The sequence below is a fragment of the Mycteria americana genome, chromosome 8, assembly GCF_035582795.1.
Source record: "Mycteria americana isolate JAX WOST 10 ecotype Jacksonville Zoo and Gardens chromosome 8, USCA_MyAme_1.0, whole genome shotgun sequence".
Lineage (NCBI taxonomy): Eukaryota > Metazoa > Chordata > Aves > Ciconiiformes > Ciconiidae > Mycteria > Mycteria americana.
This window is the reverse complement of record NC_134372.1, coordinates 14,110,705-14,130,680: the sequence shown is the minus strand read 5'-3', so window position 1 is coordinate 14,130,680 and position 19,976 is coordinate 14,110,705. Positions and strand designations below refer to the sequence as shown.

Sequence of the window (19,976 nt, the reverse complement as noted above, 5' to 3'; positions counted from 1 at the left end):
AACATCCAAAACAAGGAAACAGTGCAAATGGGTATTCTCTGCTCTGCCTGTTACTCTTTTCAAGACTAGAAGTAGCCTTTATTAGTTCTGTGACAGCAGGGCAAATGTATTCCCTTCAGCACCTGCAAATGAGACAACCTATTGAAAATACAAGGGCTCCTTTTCTGCCTGCATTTTTAGGTTTCCTAGAAACAACGGCATGAAAGGAGTATGGTTACACATTCACACCTCATCTTCAAATGCAGTCAGGTTGCAGCCATGGCATGCCTCCAAGAAGCAGAACTGTGGGATGCAGCACTGACCCATGCCAAGTTAACCCCATTCCTTAGCTAGAGCATTTTCATCTTTTAGTCAACTTGCAATCATTAAAGCATATTTCTTGTTACTTCAGACAGTACTGTAAGTGCAAGCTGAAAAGCTGTCTTGCCACTGCTTGCAGTTACATAGTGCCACAGTGTGCTAGTGGTAAATATGACATGGCAATTCCTCCTGTTCAGAGCTCAGGTGCATCACAGAAGGCCAGAAAGGCTTTCTACCTTAGCAGATGACCAGAACCTGTGTTCTGGCACAGCATTGCAATTCATGTTAAGGATTAGCTAAAAGCTGAAGGCAGCTCAGGCTGCTGTAATCCAACTAGATCAGAGTACTGCCTAGGAACTATAAAAGCAGTTTAACATAAGTGAGGGCTGACTACCTCTACAACTGACTTGTCTTATGTGATGGAGAACTGGAGTTGAGGCCATTACAATGCAAGAGAAAAGATTGAACCTGTGTGCTTATAATTTAAAGGATGGGGTTGCACCAGCCTTTCCTCACAGAGCACAGACAGTACCCAGCAGTGAGAGCCACATAATGCTGTGACAATTAAAAGCAGTCTACAGCTGCATAAGAATCCAACATATACCATCTTAGACAACCACTATGAAGAGCAAACAAGTTCAAGAAAGGAAAAATTCCAGAAGAGTACTAGCTCTAGTACTTAATTTACACTAGATACACAGATTAGTTTAACCCTTGCATGTTTAACAGATAAAGTTATGTAAACAGTGAGGTCAGAAGGGCCTTTTAACCTATCATGACCACATAGTCTAATCAGCAGGTACTAAGTCCTGGATATGGTTCACAACAGTGAATTATAATCTTGCTTAGAAGCTTATCCAGGCTCTGCTTTAATTGCTTGTCAGATAGCCTCCTTTTCAAAACACTATTTTACTACCTACATCTTGGGTCTACTGAAAGTAGACAAGTTAGTATTATACAGGTTAGATTAGCCTTTATTAAAATACAGAACTACATGAAATTTGAACTCAACAGAAGCTTCAGAATATGCATTAAAGGTAATAATTTGGAGGTGGCATGTCAATGATCTCATCCAGGGTAGCAAGGAAGTCAGCAGTTGATTGTAGCAAGTCTGAAAGTTAGAAATAGAGCAAATCAAGTTTCTCATGAAACCCAGAATTTATAATCTAACATAAGCTAGCTCCCAGGGGATTAGCATAAGCCTCTTAAATGACTAAAGGAAAGTTTGTTTGCATAAGCCAATTCAACTTGACTGATCAGTTAGCAATGCACTGCAAGAGACTGTTCAGCAACATCACTGAAGCCACTACCTGTACTAGTAGGGTTGATCAGTTAAATTTAGCTTGACTATACACCAAAAGCTGTTTGATACTAGTGTGCTATTCTGGTAGTTAGGACAGCAGTGGAAGTTCACTACTACAGCCAAGCTTCCCTCCCAAACCACTAGTGAGCACTGTATGTACTGAAACTCATGCAAGTTTCCACCTACCAGACTCCCATGAAACCTCTTTGATCTTCACAGGTGAAGGAACCATGTTCACACATCTGTCATATGTCCTTTCAAATATCATGAGGGGAAGACCATGCAGATTGATTTTGCTTATTTCATGCTCTTCAGGAATATCAAAATTCTCAAAGTCTGTTTGAGAAGACACACTGTTGTTTAGTAACAGTAGCCCGGGAATCTGCAAATTCTTCTAGATTAAATGAAGTAGGAGCAGGTCCAAAACACAATCCAACAGTTCCCCCTTATGGGGTATTTATTTGCAGTTACACCTTAGTTGTTCATAAAATCTCATATACTAACACTTATCAAAAGACTAGATTGCATAACAACAATGTAAAGCAGGAGCTTTTAGTAATTTCTTTCCAATCACTATACTAGGTCAACTTCATCAAGCAGAGCATATATTTCACCAACACCAAAGTAGTCTTTGATACAGTAGTTTTTGCACACTCACTTCCACAAGAACTGGATAGTTTAAGGACACACTTTGAAGGACTGAGATAGCACAGCCTATTGCAGATATTCTAAGAACAGCTTTAGAAGTTTCATCATCAACTATTATATCCTAGAGCAGTAAGAATCTCTTCAGTTACAAATTACCATCTTGGCATACACTCTTAAGAGAAGTCTACTCTTCAGTACTACTTAAAAGTATTCCTTCGAGTACTTTTCTACCAGTTGCCCTTTAACTAATTAAGAGGCTATAGCATGGTTATTTGGAACTAGTTTCCTGCCACCATAATAATGGACTCTGACTACTACATATCTGGAGTACAGCTATTGCAGTTAGAAATATTTAACAAGAATGAGATAGTACTTCAGAGGTAGCAAGCACCCTTTTGTTTAAGAAAGGACTCCAGAGAAATGCAATGCTGGCTTGTTTGCCACAATAGCTTGGCCAAAGTCTTACAACAATGTCAACACTCATGAAAACCTGATTGTTCATTTTAATAATTACACCAATAGGTCTTACTTCGAGGATCAAAAGGAAACATATTTTCTATTTCTGGCCAGTCTTCTTCAACCACTGCATCACAGCTTTCTAATCCAGCAATCTTTTCAGTAATCTTAAAAAGAGAAAATCACATTATTTGAGCTACTGTAGTTTCTCATTGTAGCACCTTTGTAGTGGCTTTTCTGTACTATACAGGTCTACAAACAAGAATGCCTGCCATACAGTATTCAGTTATGCCTAAATTCTAATACCTTCAACACAAATAAGCTGGAGATAGGCAAATGCTTCAGTTGAGTATGTAGTGCAATACTATATACAGTGGCAACAAATCACTGTACTAGAACATTTAGGCTCATAATACTAAACTCCTGATACTTAACATGTGAACAAGACATTAACTCAGACTATTTTCTCTAGAGGCACTTCTTTGCCATTAGGTACCCCCTAAGCTGTTGTACTCCTTGTGCCTATGTAGGTATACTGGTTTTGGCTAGGGTAGAGTTATTTTTCTTCCTAGTAGCTCATATGATGCCATGTTTTGGATTCATGATGAAAACAGTGTTGATAACACACAGCTGTTTTAGCTATTGTGAGCAGTGCTTACACAGCACCAACACCTTTTCTGCCTCTCACCCCACCAGCAAGTAGCCTGGGGGTGCACAAGAAGCTGGGAGGGGACCAAGCCAGGACAGCTGACCCCAACTGACCAAAGGGATATTCCACACCATACGATATCATGCTAACAATGAAAACTGGTGGAGAAGTTTGCTAAGGCTGCCATTGCTCAGAGACTGGCAAGGCATCAGTCAGCTGGTGGTTAAGAAATTTGTTTTGGTTTTCCTTGAGATTTTTAATTATTAAATTGTCTTAATTGGAAGAGTAAAAGTGAGAACTCATGGATTGAGATTCTTTCCCCCATCCCACTGAGGGGGGAGTGAGCAAGCAGCTGTGTGGTGCTTAGCTGCCTGCCAGGGTTAAGCCACAACAGCAGGTAAACTATGCATTCCCCCCCCCCCCCCCCGAAGGGTGTTGTACTCACTTTGTTTGTAGTGCAAGGCTGATTTTTCTGTCTTATCTTTTCCATCTTGCTTGTGACTTCTTCAGTTCTATTCACATTTCCAAGAACCTTTCTGACAGAGTGACATGTGGCTGGAGATGTACTGATTGTTTTTTTAGCACATGGAGTGTTAACTTGTGTTCTTTCAGATAAGACTTTTGCTAGATAATGGGGGGAAGAAAAAAAAGCAAACTTTAGCACCATATCAACCCTAAAGCTTGCTTCAGTAAGTGCATGTGCTGGAAAACTAGTTGTCAAAAGTCATTGTTCACCATTTATAACTCGGGAGCATAAGCCCCATCTATGACAAAAGCACAAAGTTATTTTCACAGTAATTGACAAGCTTAGAATTGGTTAGATAAGTAGATCTAAGAATAGAAAGCTATTACTGTTCAAAACAGTGAATAACAAAACACAATTTATGCACTTCACTTGATACCCTACTGGCTTAGGGCAGCATATACGCACAAGATCCTGAAGGGAATCTTAGCTGATTCTTAGTAGCACCAGCTTCACCATTCTCCTTATCAATAAAGATTAGCGTTGCCATCTTCAGGTTGATGAGACCACTCTGGAAAGCCCATACAGGAAAAAGAGGAAGTCTTGTAATTCTTGTCATTTCTTCCACCACAGCACACTTTTAAACAAACCACATTAAAGACAACATAGCTGCCATGTGCTGGTCCCTAGAGGAGGGGGAACAAACCCATACTTCACACCATTTCATAGTAGTTTAGCTACAGACCCTTATGGTTGAAGGCATTATTAATGTACATAGTAGGTTCATAGTCCTAAAGGAGCTTGTATGAGTTTGGGAAAGCAGCAAGATCTCACCAGCAATCCTACACAGGAAGATCTAGTACCTTTGGTTTGCTTTGTTACTTCTTTGTAGTGTTTAACTGTTTCCTCAATACAAGAAAAGAATACATCTCCTAGCTCAGGAATCCAGTCCTTAGCTCAACTTGTAGCACTTGAACAGCCAAGAGTAACACCAGTTATTTTACTAGCAGAGACATCTTTTCACAAGAAAAAGAAACTATTAGAGGACACCCTATACAAATAGATTATTTCACTACTGGTTTTCAGCCCCATCCAAGACAACAGATCAGAGCACTCCCTTGCACTGTTAAGAAAAGCCAGGCAGCTCCCAACTGGAGCTTACCACTGCTATTACATAGGTGGGCAAGCGATTCCTCATTCAAGAGAGGTCTGCAGAAAAAGCTGCTTTTAATTGGTATAGCCTGAAGTCAAAAGCTTAAGCACGAAGTCAAAGCAAGACTTACAGCCACAGATCTCAGCACCTCCCTTATTTAAGCCACCTTCTGGTGACAGCTCCAGAAGCCCCCTCCCTTCTCCTGCACTCAGAGGAGACCCCAGCTTTAACCAGGTAACACCAACCGCCTTCCCAGCCCTCCCGACCAGCCACGCTTACCCAGCCGAGGGCTCACCTCAGGAACTACCGGCAGCTCTGAGCGGCGAGGCAGGACAACAGCACCTACAAAGCAGAGCTAGACTCGTTTCTGGTCGCGCAGCGAGCCGCGCTGCAGACGCCCCACCTCAGAAGACAAAGCCGCAGCACCCAGCACTCTAACCGCCGGCAGGTTTTTAAATCGCCTCCGCATCGCCCATTGGCTGCTTCGACCGACGCTCAGCAGCCGATTGGCTCAGCAGCGCCGCTTCCGCACCGCCTCACCTGCTCCCCCCGCGGCTCCACCCCCTGATTTCCGGGGGCGGGGTAGGCCCGGGCAGGGGCAAGCCCGCAACCGCCCCGCAGGCCCTGGCGCCGCGTTACTATGGCGACGGCGTGGCTCCGCCCCTGGCAGTGACTGGTCCTTGATGGGGCATCGCTCGAGGCGGGGCCGCGGTGCATTGTGGGGCGGCGGTGCGGCCTAGCTGGTAAACAAGGGCGGCGGAGGTAGGGGGTGTCCGGGAGGGCGGCGGGGATCGGCTGCCTGAGCGGGGGGCGGCCGCTGAGCAGCCGCTTTGGGCGCCGAGGAAACACCCGCGTCCTCGCGGGCCGGGCCTGGGGCCCTGGTGGGGCGCTGCTTCCTCGCAGTCGCTCTCGGGCCTCGCCTTCGGGGTACGCGTAGGCCTAGGTTTGCGAGTTGTGCGGGGCCCCGGCGGGCTCGTGGGGCCTTCCGGCAGCCCCGGCGTGTCCGTGGGCCCTGCCCTCCCGTGCAGTAGTGGGCGAGTCCGGGCGGGGAAGGCCCGATAGTGCGTGTTCTGATGCTGCGTGCAGAGCTGCTGCTGTTCGTCCCCATCACGTATCATATTAGTTAGAGAAGAGAAACATTAATGAGATTTTTTTTTCCCCAGCACTGATACTTATTTTTGTGACAAGATCTATGTCAATGCATAATACAGTGTTACTGGTTTAACTGAATGATACAAAACCACGTTGAAGAACTGTGCTGTCAAATGGTATTGATCTGTAAGGCTTTTTCTTCTTTTTTTTTTGTTACAGGTGAAAAAAGAAAATGGCATCAGGGACAGTAACAAACACCACTTCTTCAGGAGGATCAAATGATGTAAGCCTGGAGGAACCAAAGAAGATGACAAGGGAAGACTGGAGGAAAAAGAAGGAACTAGAAGAACAAAGAAAACTAGGAAATGCACCTGCTGAAGTGGATGAAGAAGGAAAGTAAGTTTTATTAAAGCTATGGTTATTCTAAAGGCACTGATTAAAAATGTCTTATTTTCCTGTTGTGATTACAGAATAATCATGAGGATGATACATGATTTCTACATGAGTCATTGTAGAAGTAAATAGTTGAACTTTGTGAATTTGCTTTTAACATTCCACTCATCCTCAGAAAACAGATATTTTCCAAAAACTATAGGTTCAGTGTTTATCTACTGTGATCCACTGACAGTGCTGCTAAAATGTCCCATCTATGTGGCTACTTCCAAGTGGTACTTTAAAAGTGTCCAAAACGTAGTACTGGGGAACTTTACTGCGTACCTTATCTGTTCCCTCTCTGCTTTTACAAGGCTCGTTGTTTCTGAGAAATGTTACTATTTTTGTGCTCAGTAACACTGCATAGAATAAGGTATTTGATTTGGAGTCAGGATTTTAGGTGAATTAGATGGCAACAAAATCTCAATGAAAGTTTGTGTTTATCTAGTTAAATTAGAGCTTATTTTGCAATGCATTGTAACAACTTCATTATTTTATTGTCACTCCTAAAGCACTGAACTTTAATGTGAGAGTTGTTAGGCTAAGTTGTGGGTTTTTTCCCTATGCCATGTATTTATTACACAACATCTTTTACAGAGATATCAATCCTCATATTCCTCAGTACATATCCTCAGTACCATGGTACATAGATCCCTCTAAAAGACCTACACTAAAGCATCAGAGACCTCAGCCAGAGAAGCAGAAACAGTATAGCTCCTCAGGAGATTGGTACAAGCGAGGAGTTCAAGAGGTATGCAAAATATTTTTGTCATAAAATAAAGATTTGGTTTGATTTTGTGAGAAAATAAGAAAAGAAACATTGAGTCCCTATAAAGACATAACTCCGGTTACATGTTTTTTGAGAGGGACAGGAGCTGGGAATTCTTATTCAGCATCCAAATTGCAGTGTTTGGTAATAATCAAAACGTGTTCTGGGTTTGGGTAGACCACACATACTTTAGTTGTACTGAAAAAATGAATTAGTTATTGGGAACACACATATGAATCTTGCCACAAGTTTGTACAACACTTTCTTTTTTTATTGTTTAGCATGCTATAGCAACTAGATATCGTAAAGGAGCTTGCGAGAACTGTGGTGCATTGACACACAAAAAGAAAGACTGCATGGAGGTAAACTTGACTTTTTTTGATGTTTTAATGGTTTTGAAAACAATGTGAATTCTAATCTTAGTGAAAAATAGCTAGCTATAGATAAAATAAAAATTACTAGTTTTGAAAAAGCTGTTTTGAAAAAGGTTACAAGTATTGAAAGGTGCCTTGAAAATTGCTAAAGAAATTGTTATGTAGGAAAAATGAAAGGAAAAAATGCTACTATTCAGGGGTTTGCTCATCAATTCTGTTTGTGATAAGCGCTGCAATAATAGGTGAAAATGTTTAGCTCTTCATGTTAATTTGCTTTAACTCAAGTGCTGCTGTGCCTGTCTTTCTGTTTCATATCAGCTAGAAGCCATCCCCAGAAACTGTATTTTAATTGCTTTCTTAACTGTGGAAAATAGAGTTAGAAATTGATGGGGTTTGGAGTCAGTTGCACTACTTTAAAATACAGAAATGAACTACTTGCATTTATTTACAATTCACAGACTTATAGTGCTGAATTTAACTGGCTTTAGAAGAGCTCAATGGATACTGTTTTTAAAGGGATATCTGAGTGAGTAACATATTTTAGTCTAATGGCCTGATCCAACCATTTTTTTCCTTTCAGAGACCCAGGAAGGTTGGAGCAAAATACACAGGCATGAATATTGCACCAGATGAACATGTGCAGCCTCAACTAATGTTTGATTATGATGGAAAGCGAGATCGTTGGAATGGTTATAATCCAGAAGAGCACATGAAGATTGTAGAGGAATATTCCAAGGTTGATTTGGTATGTAGGTGCTATGGTTTACTGGGGAAAGCTTCAGTGTTTGGCTGGGCTGGGAGGAGGAACGTTTGTTATGTGCACTGCTAATATTTACCTTGTGCTGTATTCATAAGGAAAAAGCAAGGTGGATTCTGTGTTTGATAGCAGACTTTGCTTAAACTGAAAATTCAGATCAGAACTGGCAACTGAGTATGGGTCTGTACAACAAATGAAGTGTCTCTCCAGATTGCTTACTTTTTAATAGACAAGCCTTAGAATTTATTACCTAAGATGCAGATTGAATTGCAGGCAAGAAAGGAATTTATTATCTGGCTGTATTAGAGCTGATAAATCTGTATCTATTTTGTAACCTCATTCATGTTATTTTATTTATGAATCCTTTTTGTTACCATGGTGGAGCAGTAGACTATTTGTACATGTCTTTATGCAGATCAGCACCTTGCTGTTACAGTTAACTTTCTATCTGAATGCACCAGATCCATGTGGACATTCTTAACTTTTTAGAAGAAAAAAAAAAGTAGTTTACTACCTTGGCTGGATGTTAGACCAGTTCCAAAAGGTAATTAGTTGCCTAACTAATTCCCTTCAGTGCCTGGTCCTCAGTATTTTCCTATAGTGCATAGGAAGGCTAATGCTAAATGTGATCTAATCGGTGTGTATAAATGTCTAATGGGAGTGTTTAATGGCAGAGCCATACTCTTCTCAGTAGTATCTAGCGACAGGACAAGAAGCAGTGGGCACAAACTGAAATACAAGAAACTCTGTTTAAACATAAGAAAAAAATGTTCTACTGTAAGGGTGATCAAACAGTGGAACAGCTTGCCCAGCAAGGCTGGGGAGTCTCCATTCTTGGAGTAATCAAAACCTGCATAGACATTGTCCTGGGCAACCTGTTGTAGGCAAGCCTGCTTTGAGCAGGGGGATTGTCCTTGGCGGTCTCCAGAGGTACCTCCAACATCAACTGTTCTGTGGTTCTGTGATGTCAAACGCATACAAAAATTCACTACTTGCTGCTTTAGAATCTCACTTTAGATGCTAGACTTCAGTGCTTCCTGGATGAAACATAAATGCTTGCAGCATCAGTCATGAAGTACCTTAAGCACTGAAGTTCTGAGCTAGATTATGAGGACACAATAACAAAACATGTTTGTTCTTAAACACTATTGAACTAAAATAAGTCCTCTCTTTCTTAAATTAGGATGCACGTAGTAATGGTATAGCTCCATAAGCTCTAGTAAACTGTTTTATTTAATAGTATAATATAAAATAGTAAAATGGTTAGTGTATATATAGGTTCCTTTCCTTGAAGCTCAAAAAACAATACGGTAAAGCATAGGAGTAGAGGAGAGAAGCTCTAGGCTGCTGATTTTGTTACAAGCACCCAGAGAATTAAAACCTCATTTTTTTATAATAAGGAATACATTTTAAATGGCAGCAGTCACAAGAGAGGCTTATGATAAGTAATACTACACACTTGCTATTAAAAAGAAATATTAAAACAAATGCATTTTCATGATACGCAGGCCAAACGTACACTGAAAGCCCAGAAGCTTCAGGAAGAGTTAGCATCAGGAAAGCTGGAGCAAGTGGTAAGTAAACTAAATCCTAATTTATTTTTGTTTAGGCCAAATACAAATGCAACAGGTTATTTCTGCTCTCTGATGCTTTTATTCTCTATACAGGGTCTGCTATTGTTTTTTATGCCCTTCAGTAATTTAAAGATTTTCCTAGCACCAGCGTATTCTTGTGTCGCATTCAAGAATTTGAAGCATCTTCTTTCAAATGAGAGTGGCTTTGTTTTCACCTTATTGGCAAAAATTCTGCATGATTATTATTCTTGCTAAAAATAATGACGTGGATTTTTCGGTCAGAAAAACTTGTTTTCCATGTAGTAGTTTTATGTACTGAAATGTTTTTTTGTATTTAAAGATTGTTATGTCTGACTAATGTTGAGGTAATGACTATTATGTGACTGTGGATTGTTTTAGTAATGCTTAGTATAAATTGGAATAGGAAGGGGTTTTTTTTACCTTAGAACCAAACTTGTTTCTTCTTCAGTCATTGCTATTACTATTTGCAGTGTCTCTGGTTATTTGAAGGCTGAGGATAATCTGTTTCCCTCTGGCTTATAACTCTGCAGAGTTTGCATCTTCCACTAACTTCTACAAGCTCCTCTTATAAAATTCTAATTTTAAAAGGCATTTCTAATAATATTCTAAATTTATAAAATGAGGAAAAAGTAGAGGCTGCTACTGATCAGAAGTAGTTTTTTTAATCAATATGGTAGGAAAGAAAACACCAAGCGAAAGACTACATACCAATTGGGCCTCCATTTTCCAGAGGTTGTCACGTTGCATTTTGTCGCTAGATGGCAGAGTGAAGTTAATCTCCAACCCAGCGTTCTGGGTTGGAGCTACAAACTACAGCGTTCTGACCTTCCTGATAGAAAAGCTCCTTTCTCTTTTTGATGTCTGTTTTCACCACAAGGCAACATTGTTGGCTTCATATACTTAGTCCTAACAAAATGGAGCTGAAAGAAGAAAAGTATGTTTGAAACATACGAAATATCTCTGATGGAGAGGACCAAGACTGATTGCAATTTGCATAGTCAGTGCTGGCCAATTTGCTGGTCAGTCTTCCAGGAGTCATAGTTGTTTCCATCTTTACCACTGCAAGTAGTCTCAAGTTAGAGGCTAAGCAAGTTAAAAAAAAAAAAAAATTTGGCTATGTTTCTCCAGATTAAATTATAGCTTCTGATTCATGCTCAGTATTCCTGTCAATCCTAACTAAATACTTGCATATGCATATCTTCTTAATTATTTTCTTTAAGCTTTCAGAGTTGAATCTTGGTTATATTTGCATGACATGAAATAGTATAGTCTAAACCAGTAGTGTTCAAAGGCATAGCAAGCTCTAAATAACAGTGACAGTTCTAGAATTTGCCGTTCTTGCAAAGGCTTGGAAATGTAGTTGGGAATACAGTGAAAAGGTCTCGAACGTGCATCTGTAATAGAGACACTTACAAGCTCTTTCCTAGAACGTTCAAAATATAGCAGTCTTTGTGCATTTTGTGCCACAGGTAAATTGTATTTTGCGTCCAGCATCAAAGCTCTGCTTTGATTGTTCTTTATCTCCCTGCCATCTTTCTTCTTTCCACTATCTTGTCTTCTCTGCTGATGTGCTCTTTGTTTGCTGCAGAACTCCCCAAGACACCAGTGGGGAGAAGAGGAACCAAATTCACAGACAGTAAGATGATTACCCACTGCATCACACCATGGGCAGAAAAAAGGACCTGTAGTTAGTGGAACAGTGAAACAAAATCAGGGTTTCAGTGTTGGGTTCATGCCACTCGCTGCCTGTTCTTTTGGGCAGAGGTTGTTGGATTTCATAGAGGGGGTTTTGGTTTTGTTTTAACTCCTGTGTGGTGTCAAACTTTAGAGAGGCAAGCAATAACTAGTTTTTAATATGTGGTATATTTTGCCCAAGGTAACTGTTTTCTTAATATCATCACAGTTACGTTTTTGTAACTGTTTCCATATGAGGAAGTCAAGTCCTTTAACAAGAGTATTTCTGAAAATTGTTGAATGTTAGATTAGCATGTTACTAGCATAACAGCACACTTAAGCCCCAGTAAATGATGCTAACTTTTAACTACAGGGATTGCAGAATTTTTAATGAAACCACTAAAATCAGATTCTCGTACTTGTCTCTAGAGTGAATTTAGAAGTTTCCCATCTCTCCTCAGGAAAGAGATCATAACAGTGAAGATGAAGATGAAGATAAATATGCAGATGACATTGATATGCCTGGGCAGAACTTTGACTCTAAAAGACGTATCACAGTTCGAAATTTACGTATTCGGGAAGATATTGCAAAAGTGAGTAAAGAATTCTTTACAGATGTTCTTTTGTATTCATGAGAATTAATTTCAAAAAATTGTACACTCAATTATTAATGAGTTTGCATATGGGTCTTGGGATTTGGAGGTTAAGGCCTGTTCTCAGTTCTATTCCTACTCATGTTACAACTTCGTCAAGGTCATCCTTTTACACAGATACACCTTTCTAAAATGTCTAAGCTGGGGGATACAGTAGTAACTTCAGTTCTTCTAAAATATAAATATCTAATATCTTGTATGCTGTTTTCTTTTCCTAGTACTTGAGGAATCTAGATCCAAACTCTGCTTATTATGATCCCAAAACAAGAGCAATGAGGGAGAACCCGTATGCCAATACAGGCAAGAATCCAGATGAGTAAGTTAAAACAGGGTCATGCTTGTGTATCCAACAAAACTCTGTTAAAAATGAGATTAATAGTTTTGTATTTTCTTTTATCTGTATGTCCTTTTCCTAATGAATCTCTAGTCAGTTATGGATAGAAGTAGTAGTAAACATGGAAAAAATTGTTTTATTTAGCAGTACTTTTTGTTTTAGTATAGAAAAGTGGTATTTTAGTAATACTGGCTCTTAATCTTGAGGGATATGTGGACCACCGTTTAGTGTAATGATCTGTACAAGGATTAGTCTGCTGTATCTCGAGATGATACCTGTAAACAATAATGATGTTTATGTAAAGTATTTCAGTAACCAAATCTTAAACTTCATCCCTTGCTTGTTTGGAGGCATTCAGCACTGGAGACTAGCATGGAGTATCTGTGGTACCTAACTAAATGCCTGAATTAGAAGCAAAAGCTCCTTATATATTAGTGGAGTCTGCCTTAGAAAAGGTCTGAAAGCTTTGGCATTGTCTAGATAGACAACTTAATTAAAGAATGCCATAGGCTGGCTTTTGGCTGCACATAAGGCTGTCTCACTTAAAACCCGAGTCAAGCACTTGAGCTGTGACCCTGCCGTGACCTGTGTAGTGCTGTGGATGTACCGAGTAGACAAGCTCTGAGTAGAAACATTTATTTAGAGTACAGTAATTGGATTAGCTCGCTGCCTGAAATAGAAGGGCAGTGGCTAAATGCTAGCAAATAATGCCCTTTCCGCCTCTCCTTGCCCCCAGCTAGAAAAATGCCAGTCGGTTCTTTTTTTTAAATGCAGGTGCTTTCACTTCTCTCCAGAGTCATAATTTGACCTTTGTGGAATCTGTGTTTCTGCCACAGCATTGCAGACTGTAAATTTTTCAGAGTGGGAGATGAAAAGTGTGGGAAATTGGGTTGTTAATGTTGTTTGATTTTTCAACCTGTGTTTGATACACTCATTGTGAATCTCTTCAAGGGGCATGCAAAAGGTAACTGAGAGCAGTAAAGCTATTTCCAGGCTTTAACCCAGTAAGATACACTGGGTCTGGGTGGGAGGAGAGATTCACAAATCCAAAAGCTGAGAATCACTATGCTAGAATATCACCTACCATTCATGCATATTTATTGTGCAATTAGATGCAAACTTGACTCATGGTACTTGGTATCCCAGACAAAGCTCCAGGTCTGTGTCGTAAGATGTTTCTCTGTAAATATAGGCATCAAGTATTCCAAGTTGCTTTCATGACTCTATGGGGAGCCTAGACTTTCATTTCATGTATTGAGTTGAATGCTCCTTCTGCTCCCTCCATTCTTAACTCTCAGGGCAGAAAGGAGAATTTTTACTTTCCTGTTGGTGTTCTATGATTGTATCTAAAGGAAATCACGTTACTTGAATGCTAAGAATCATATTGTTCTTTTCTGCAGAGTTGGTTACGCAGGTGACAACTTTGTTCGCTACACTGGAGATACCATTTCAATGGCACAGACTCAGTGTAAGTGAGCTTTGGGTTTTGGGGGTTTTTTTTGAGGAAATGGACTTAAAAGGCTTAAGTTAACAATGCTTCTTTCTTGTAAAAGAGAAATAAATCTTTTTAGATCGAGGCTTTCTTTCAAATTACTACAGAATTAAAGATAGTAATGTGAATGCACGTGTCAGGTTTAGAATAAATATTGAGTGAAACCTCTTGTGTACACAGTGTTTGCATGGGAGGCTTATGACAAAGGCTCTGAAGTTCATCTTCAAGCAGACCCTACAAAATTAGAGCTACTTTATAAATCCTTTAAAGTGAAAAAAGAAGATTTCAAGGCACAGCAGAAAGAAAGCATCCTAGAGAAGGTAATAGACATTTGGTTTTATTTAATAAGAACTGTGTTGAATTTGAAGTCTAGGTCTTGGGGAACAAATAAGATTACTAATGCTGTGTGAAAATGCATCAGCTGTTCTCAGCAGCTGAGATTTATAAAAATATTTTTATATCTATACACACTATCTCATCAATTGGATTCATTATGTTATTTAATATGGGAACTGTTGAAGATCCACTGGTATTTCTTTGGATTATTGGGAGCTCTTCCCTTAAGTGTCAGAATTTCTCCATTGAAAAATCTGACAGCAGTATGTAGGAGGAGTGGAAATTTAGATATTTTTTCTTTTTAAATAACACAAGTGGTTGAAAAAATTGTTTTGCTGTTTAGAAGTGGTATCTTTTATAAAATACCCAAGTAACTGTCTCTCAAAATTATTTTTAATTTTTCTTTTCTCTTAAATGTGAAAAGCAGAATTTTCAGACTTGAGGTTTGGGTGCAGTCTTCTAGATAAATATTTATTTTATATTTTGCTACTGGTTTCTTGGACAACTGATAAAGAACTAAATAATCCATTTAGATTCTAACCTTCAACATTCAAGTTTGGAGGGGGACAGGAAGTACTGCTGTGGTTATACCAGAGCCTTTTGGTTTGGTCTGAAAAGTTTTCCTGCTTTGAGTGAGGAATACCACTGTTGTAACCCTCCAAGCATTAAAACAAAAACAAAAAAAACCCCAACACCAAACCCCCAAAAAACCAAAACAACAAACAAAACAAACCACCACCAAAAAACCACCACAGTGGTCATAGGAGGAGATGTATTTCTCTCTTAACTATTCACTAAAGATTAAACTGTCTCCATCCACTTCTTTTGTCTCTTCTTCAGAAGGTACTGAGGGTGAAGATTTTGAAACATAAACTGTATAAAAGGTGGGGTTTTTTTCCAAAACTATTATATGTCATTTCTGTATGCATTTTAGTATGGAGGACAAGAGCATCTAGATGCCCCACCAGCTGAACTGCTGTTAGCTCAAACAGAAGATTACGTGGAGTACTCTAGACATGGAACAGTCATCAAAGGACAAGAGAAAGCTATTGCTTGTTCTAAATATGAAGAGGATGTAAAGATCAACAACCATACAGTAAGCTCTAGCTTATGTAAAAATTATTTAAAAAATAGATTCCTTCCCATTGGAAGGGAATGAGGTATGGTAGGATACAGCATAGTATAATTAATACAGCAAATAAATTTCTCCTGTCTCAAATGTGACACTCTCACTTTTCTACTAAGGATGAAATTCAAGTTGTCATGGTTGTGATGTGAATTTGAGGAGTTGCGATGACAATCTTAAACTGAAGGGGAAGTTACTGTATTTCCCTTTGACTTTGAATACGAGTTGACCACATCCTGTTGCTTTTCTCTTTTTTGAAACTGTACCTGTAAGGCTAATGTAAAATTGCAAAAGTATTTCTCATAACTTTCCCTTCTGGATTGTTTGAATAATTTATCAGGTTATAATATAATTATTATAATATAATTATTATAATATAATTATAATAATTATAATAATGTAACCTCAAGAATAAATTGCAGTCTGTCTCTTATGGAAGTATCATTGTGGACATAACTGCTATGTTGTCTTCTCTTGCAGTGCATTTGGGGTTCATACTGGAAAGAAGGCAAGTGGGGTTACAAATGCTGCCACTCATTTGTCAAGTACTCATACTGTACAGGAGAAGCTGGGAAAGAAATTGCTGTAAGTATTGTCTTGTTTAGTCACTTGGAAAGAGCTAAAAAGCATTCATCTTCCTACCTTAAGTTTTAGACTGTTTTGCTTTTTTGGGGGGTTTTGGTTTTTTGGGGGTTTGAGGTTTTGGGTTTGGGTTTTTTTGTTGTTCTTCCCCTTTCAAATGTGCTTAGTAAATGGGTGTCCTTCTTGTCTATTGTATAGAGTACTGAAGCAAGCTTACTGGAAGAGCAACCCAGGGAGGAAGAACATGTGACAAAACCCAAAACACTGATGGAGGTAGGTTGTTTCCCTTTCTCAGGAAGGCAGATATTTTTCCTCAGCATTTTAAGAGATGGAAAGATATTTATAACTACAAAATTATGTAAGTCATAATGAGTCTGAAAATTTTTAGACTGCATTATTAGGTCATTAATATCTACTGAAAACTAAGCTCTCAAATAGCGTTAATAGATGCTTGGGATTAATGGCTTGAACATTACTAATGTTCGCAAGTTGAATCTTAACAGTAGCTGGTTTTCCACCTTACAGATCCACCAAGAGAAACAGAAAGAGAAGAAAAAGAAGAAGCACAAGAAGAGCTCAAATTCAGATAGTGAGGGTGAAGAGAAAAAGAAGCAAGAAAAACTTAAAAAGGTGCACTGTATTCTTCAGTGGTTTTGTAGCAAAAAGTTCTTGAAATATATTTTACAACTATGTCAGTTTTATGAAGCCTGTAATGCAGTTCTTGTGGTATTTTGTGGGATGTCCTTTGATGCTAATTTTAAGCTAAAGCAAATTTAAAATGCTGTTAGATGTTCTAAAGTACATTCCCTATTTCTCAGGCAAACATGCAATAAATATTTAGTTTTGGAAGACTGAGTTCAGAAGATTTAGAACACTTCCTTTCTAGGCACCTATTACAGCTGTAGATCTATAAAAGACATTGCGGAACACAATGGTTTGGGTATTGATGGAGAGATCAAAGGCACTGTCAAAGCTTAACTTGAGACTTTTTATCCCAGACTTGGGCCCAGTCTCACAGCTGATGCAATAAATCCATCTACCAAGCTATCTACTGACTGATGCTAACAGCCCTTCCTCAAGCACAGCAGCTTGCCTCTGGATATTCAGAGTGTGAAACTAATGTTAAACTATGGTTAATCAAAGCATTGTACAAATGCAACTTCTTTTCAGTAGCAAGAAGAAGCAACAGTAGTAGTTTGAGGAATGGGATAATACGTATTTCAAAAAGCACCCTGACGGGGGGGGGGGGGGGGGGGGGGGGGGGGCGGAAACCAAACCCAAGCCCCTAAGATCACGTGCTTGCTTATCTGCTTTTTTTACTTGCTGGATCATGACTACATTTTAGGCAAGTCCAAGGAGTTTCTTACTTGATTTGGGCAATTGGAAAGAGATTAAAGTATCTTGTTTGCTAAATATCTTTTTACCATCATTTTATGTTAAACACTAAAAAATAAGCATTAAATGAAGTGTGCTGTAAGTGGGCCGGGCAGGTGCGCATTGCTTATCCCACCATTCTTCCTGCTGCTTGTTCATTATGCTAGAATGTAATACAAACTTTCATTGTTTCTTTTGCTTAACTTTCATTGTGGGTTTTTTTTCTTTGCTTTCACTTCAGGCACTGAATGCAGAAGAGGCTCGTCTTCTCCATGTTAAAGAAATCATGCAGTTAGATGAGAGGAAGAGACCATACAACAGCCTATATGAAACCAGGGAGCCAACAGAAGAGGAAATGGAAGCATACAGAATGAAACGTCAGAGACCTGATGATCCCATGGCCTCTTTTCTTGGACAGTAGTCACCGTGAAAATCATTCCAATACACAAGACTTTTTTCATACTTGTTTACAACTCTGTAGACACTTGCTTACTTTCCATGTGTCTAATAAGTGTCAGAAATAGCAGAGACCTTTTCTTGCACCAAAGAAGATGGTGAAAACTTCTTTCAACAGACATAAGCAGTCCAATACTTACAGCAATTTTATATATGTGTGTATGTGTACAGTCACAAATATATATATACACACACCCCTGTATATATAGAATTCTATGTATATATAAAATATATACACCTACTCTGTAAATTCTTTATTGGAAAAGATCTGATATTGGCTGGAATTCTAGGTTCGTTTGGCCAACTAATATGTGCATAAAGTCATGATACATTCAGTAAAACTGACTACGCAAAAGAAATGGTCAGCAGGTGTCACTTAATCTAGAACAAAACTTGTTGAAAAACAAATTGATACAGCTACTGAAGCCTCTTATTTGTAAAGGGAGTTGCCTGTCACATGGGTTTAAAAGGAGAAATAGTTTCTTTCTTGATCACTTTGTAGTAAGTATTTTGGAAATGTAAAAATTGATTGCTTTGTACAATTTTGGTTAAATTAATGTAAAGGTCTTAAATGCTGTCCAGCTTTTTTAATGAAGAGGTTAGGAGAAGCTGACTGTAGGGCTTTTAAATTCTGATTCTGTTTCTGCAGATGTTAACATATAAATTTCAGTTGCAAAGATCTGAGTTCTTGGTTTTCTGTTTGATAACAGTATTCATCTTACCCTTATAACTTCCAGAATCCTGTTACATGGTGTAATACAAAGTGTCAGGCTCTAATACCTTGTGATAATGTGAAGCAGCATGTGCTTTGTGTTTGGCAGTATTAGTCCTTAAACTGGGAGTTATCCACTTTAACTATTAAAAGTTGAAGAAGTGGGTGAAAAACTTCACAGCATAGAGTTGGAAGGTTTGAGAATTATTTCTGTTATGGCTTAAACTGTCTTATTAAACATGGCTTTTATAACCACATTTAATGTGGTTATATTAATGGTAGGACAAGGAAGACTTTGTAATCCTGGCTTTTCTTCTTAAAATTAAGAACCTAATTACAATTTCCACTTTGTAAACAATGAAGGAAGTTACTGGAAGAAAACGAAATAGTATGTTATGTCTGTAACATGTGGTACCTGTAATTTCCACCTGTAAAGCTGGTTTCCTTTTTTTTTTAGGTTTTCTCCAAGTTTGCTTCCCCTTTATTTTTTGTTACAGAAATACTAATTCTGAATGCAGAATTTTATAAGACTTATAAATCTGACTGCAGACTTTTATTTTATAAAACTTGATTTTAAAATCCTCCTAGCACTTGCAAAAAAATATAACCAACTAGTGAGATCAAAGATCTGGGGGTGGAATTGTTAATATAACCAAGTACCAGAAAGGAAAAACTTTAAAGAGTAGAAATCAGCTTTTGCAGAAATTGCTTTTATGTTTTCACAAACAATGTGGATTTAGACAGTCAGAGGGAGAAAAATACTAGGGATATAGTTTCCCTTCTGCTATACTAGTGACTCACATTTGCTAGGTTTCCACGTCAGCTCGTGTCTTGGCCTTTCTAGGTTATGGATAATTTCAAGGGAAAACTGCTCTTTTCCACAAGTAATTACATACAATAAACACATTTAAGTGTTGTGTTTGTGATTTCACAGCTGCTTTGAGGATTGAGTATTTCAATTTCGCATACAGAAATGCTAATAATGGAAATTCTGCGTTATTCTGCAATGTAGTTCTATATTAAAACTATCTATCTGTGATACTCTCATTGAGGATCAACATTTTAGGTTGAGTATTTACTGTGTTCCAGAGATCCTCTGGTATGACCCGAATGCAAACTGTCCTTGGATGATTTTTCTGACTTAGCTGAACTGTAAACTATTATTCTTCTCAAGGCTGTAACATCTGAAGTTCTGGCCAGCATACCTCCAGCTGCAGCTACCAACTGCTGTTGTCTTAGTGCCAAG

General features: G+C 38.8%; 2 protein-coding genes across 8 annotated transcripts; one reads left to right on the top strand and one right to left on the bottom strand.

Moving 5' to 3' along the window:
- Nucleotides 1-1,253: 1,253 nt before the first annotated feature.
- On the bottom strand, nt 1,254-5,431 carry PTTG1 (PTTG1 regulator of sister chromatid separation, securin). Of its 3 annotated transcripts, none has more exons than XM_075509871.1 (6): nt 5,268-5,431; nt 4,288-4,390; nt 3,802-3,980; nt 2,781-2,874; nt 1,790-1,939; nt 1,254-1,411 (listed from the first exon to the last, which is right to left on the bottom strand). In XM_075509871.1, the coding sequence occupies exons 2-6, from the start codon at nt 4,367-4,369 to the stop codon at nt 1,332-1,334; spliced, it is 585 nt and encodes a 194-aa protein (XP_075365986.1). In that variant the 5' UTR covers nt 4,370-4,390; nt 5,268-5,431; the 3' UTR covers nt 1,254-1,331. The 3 variants fall into 3 exon arrangements, with proteins under 3 accessions (XP_075365986.1, XP_075365987.1, XP_075365988.1); XM_075509872.1 differs by having other exon boundaries at nt 5,252-5,413; XM_075509873.1 differs by lacking the exon at nt 4,288-4,390 and having other exon boundaries at nt 5,268-5,415.
- A 135-nt stretch (nt 5,432-5,566) lies between these two features.
- SLU7 (spliceosome associated SLU7) lies at nt 5,567-19,698 on the top strand. Of its 5 annotated transcripts, none has more exons than XM_075509867.1 (16): nt 5,567-5,715; nt 6,284-6,460; nt 7,094-7,247; nt 7,547-7,627; nt 8,220-8,384; nt 9,905-9,970; nt 11,580-11,627; nt 12,109-12,258; nt 12,537-12,634; nt 14,053-14,120; nt 14,325-14,464; nt 15,415-15,576; nt 16,087-16,191; nt 16,387-16,461; nt 16,714-16,818; nt 17,804-19,698. In XM_075509867.1, the coding sequence occupies exons 2-16, from the start codon at nt 6,297-6,299 to the stop codon at nt 17,981-17,983; spliced, it is 1,761 nt and encodes a 586-aa protein (XP_075365982.1). In that variant the 5' UTR covers nt 5,567-5,715; nt 6,284-6,296; the 3' UTR covers nt 17,984-19,698. The 5 variants fall into 5 exon arrangements, with proteins under 5 accessions (XP_075365982.1, XP_075365980.1, XP_075365984.1 ...); XM_075509865.1 differs by having other exon boundaries at nt 12,106-12,258; XM_075509869.1 differs by having other exon boundaries at nt 12,127-12,258; nt 17,804-19,696.
- Nucleotides 19,699-19,976: the final 278 nt, after the last annotated feature.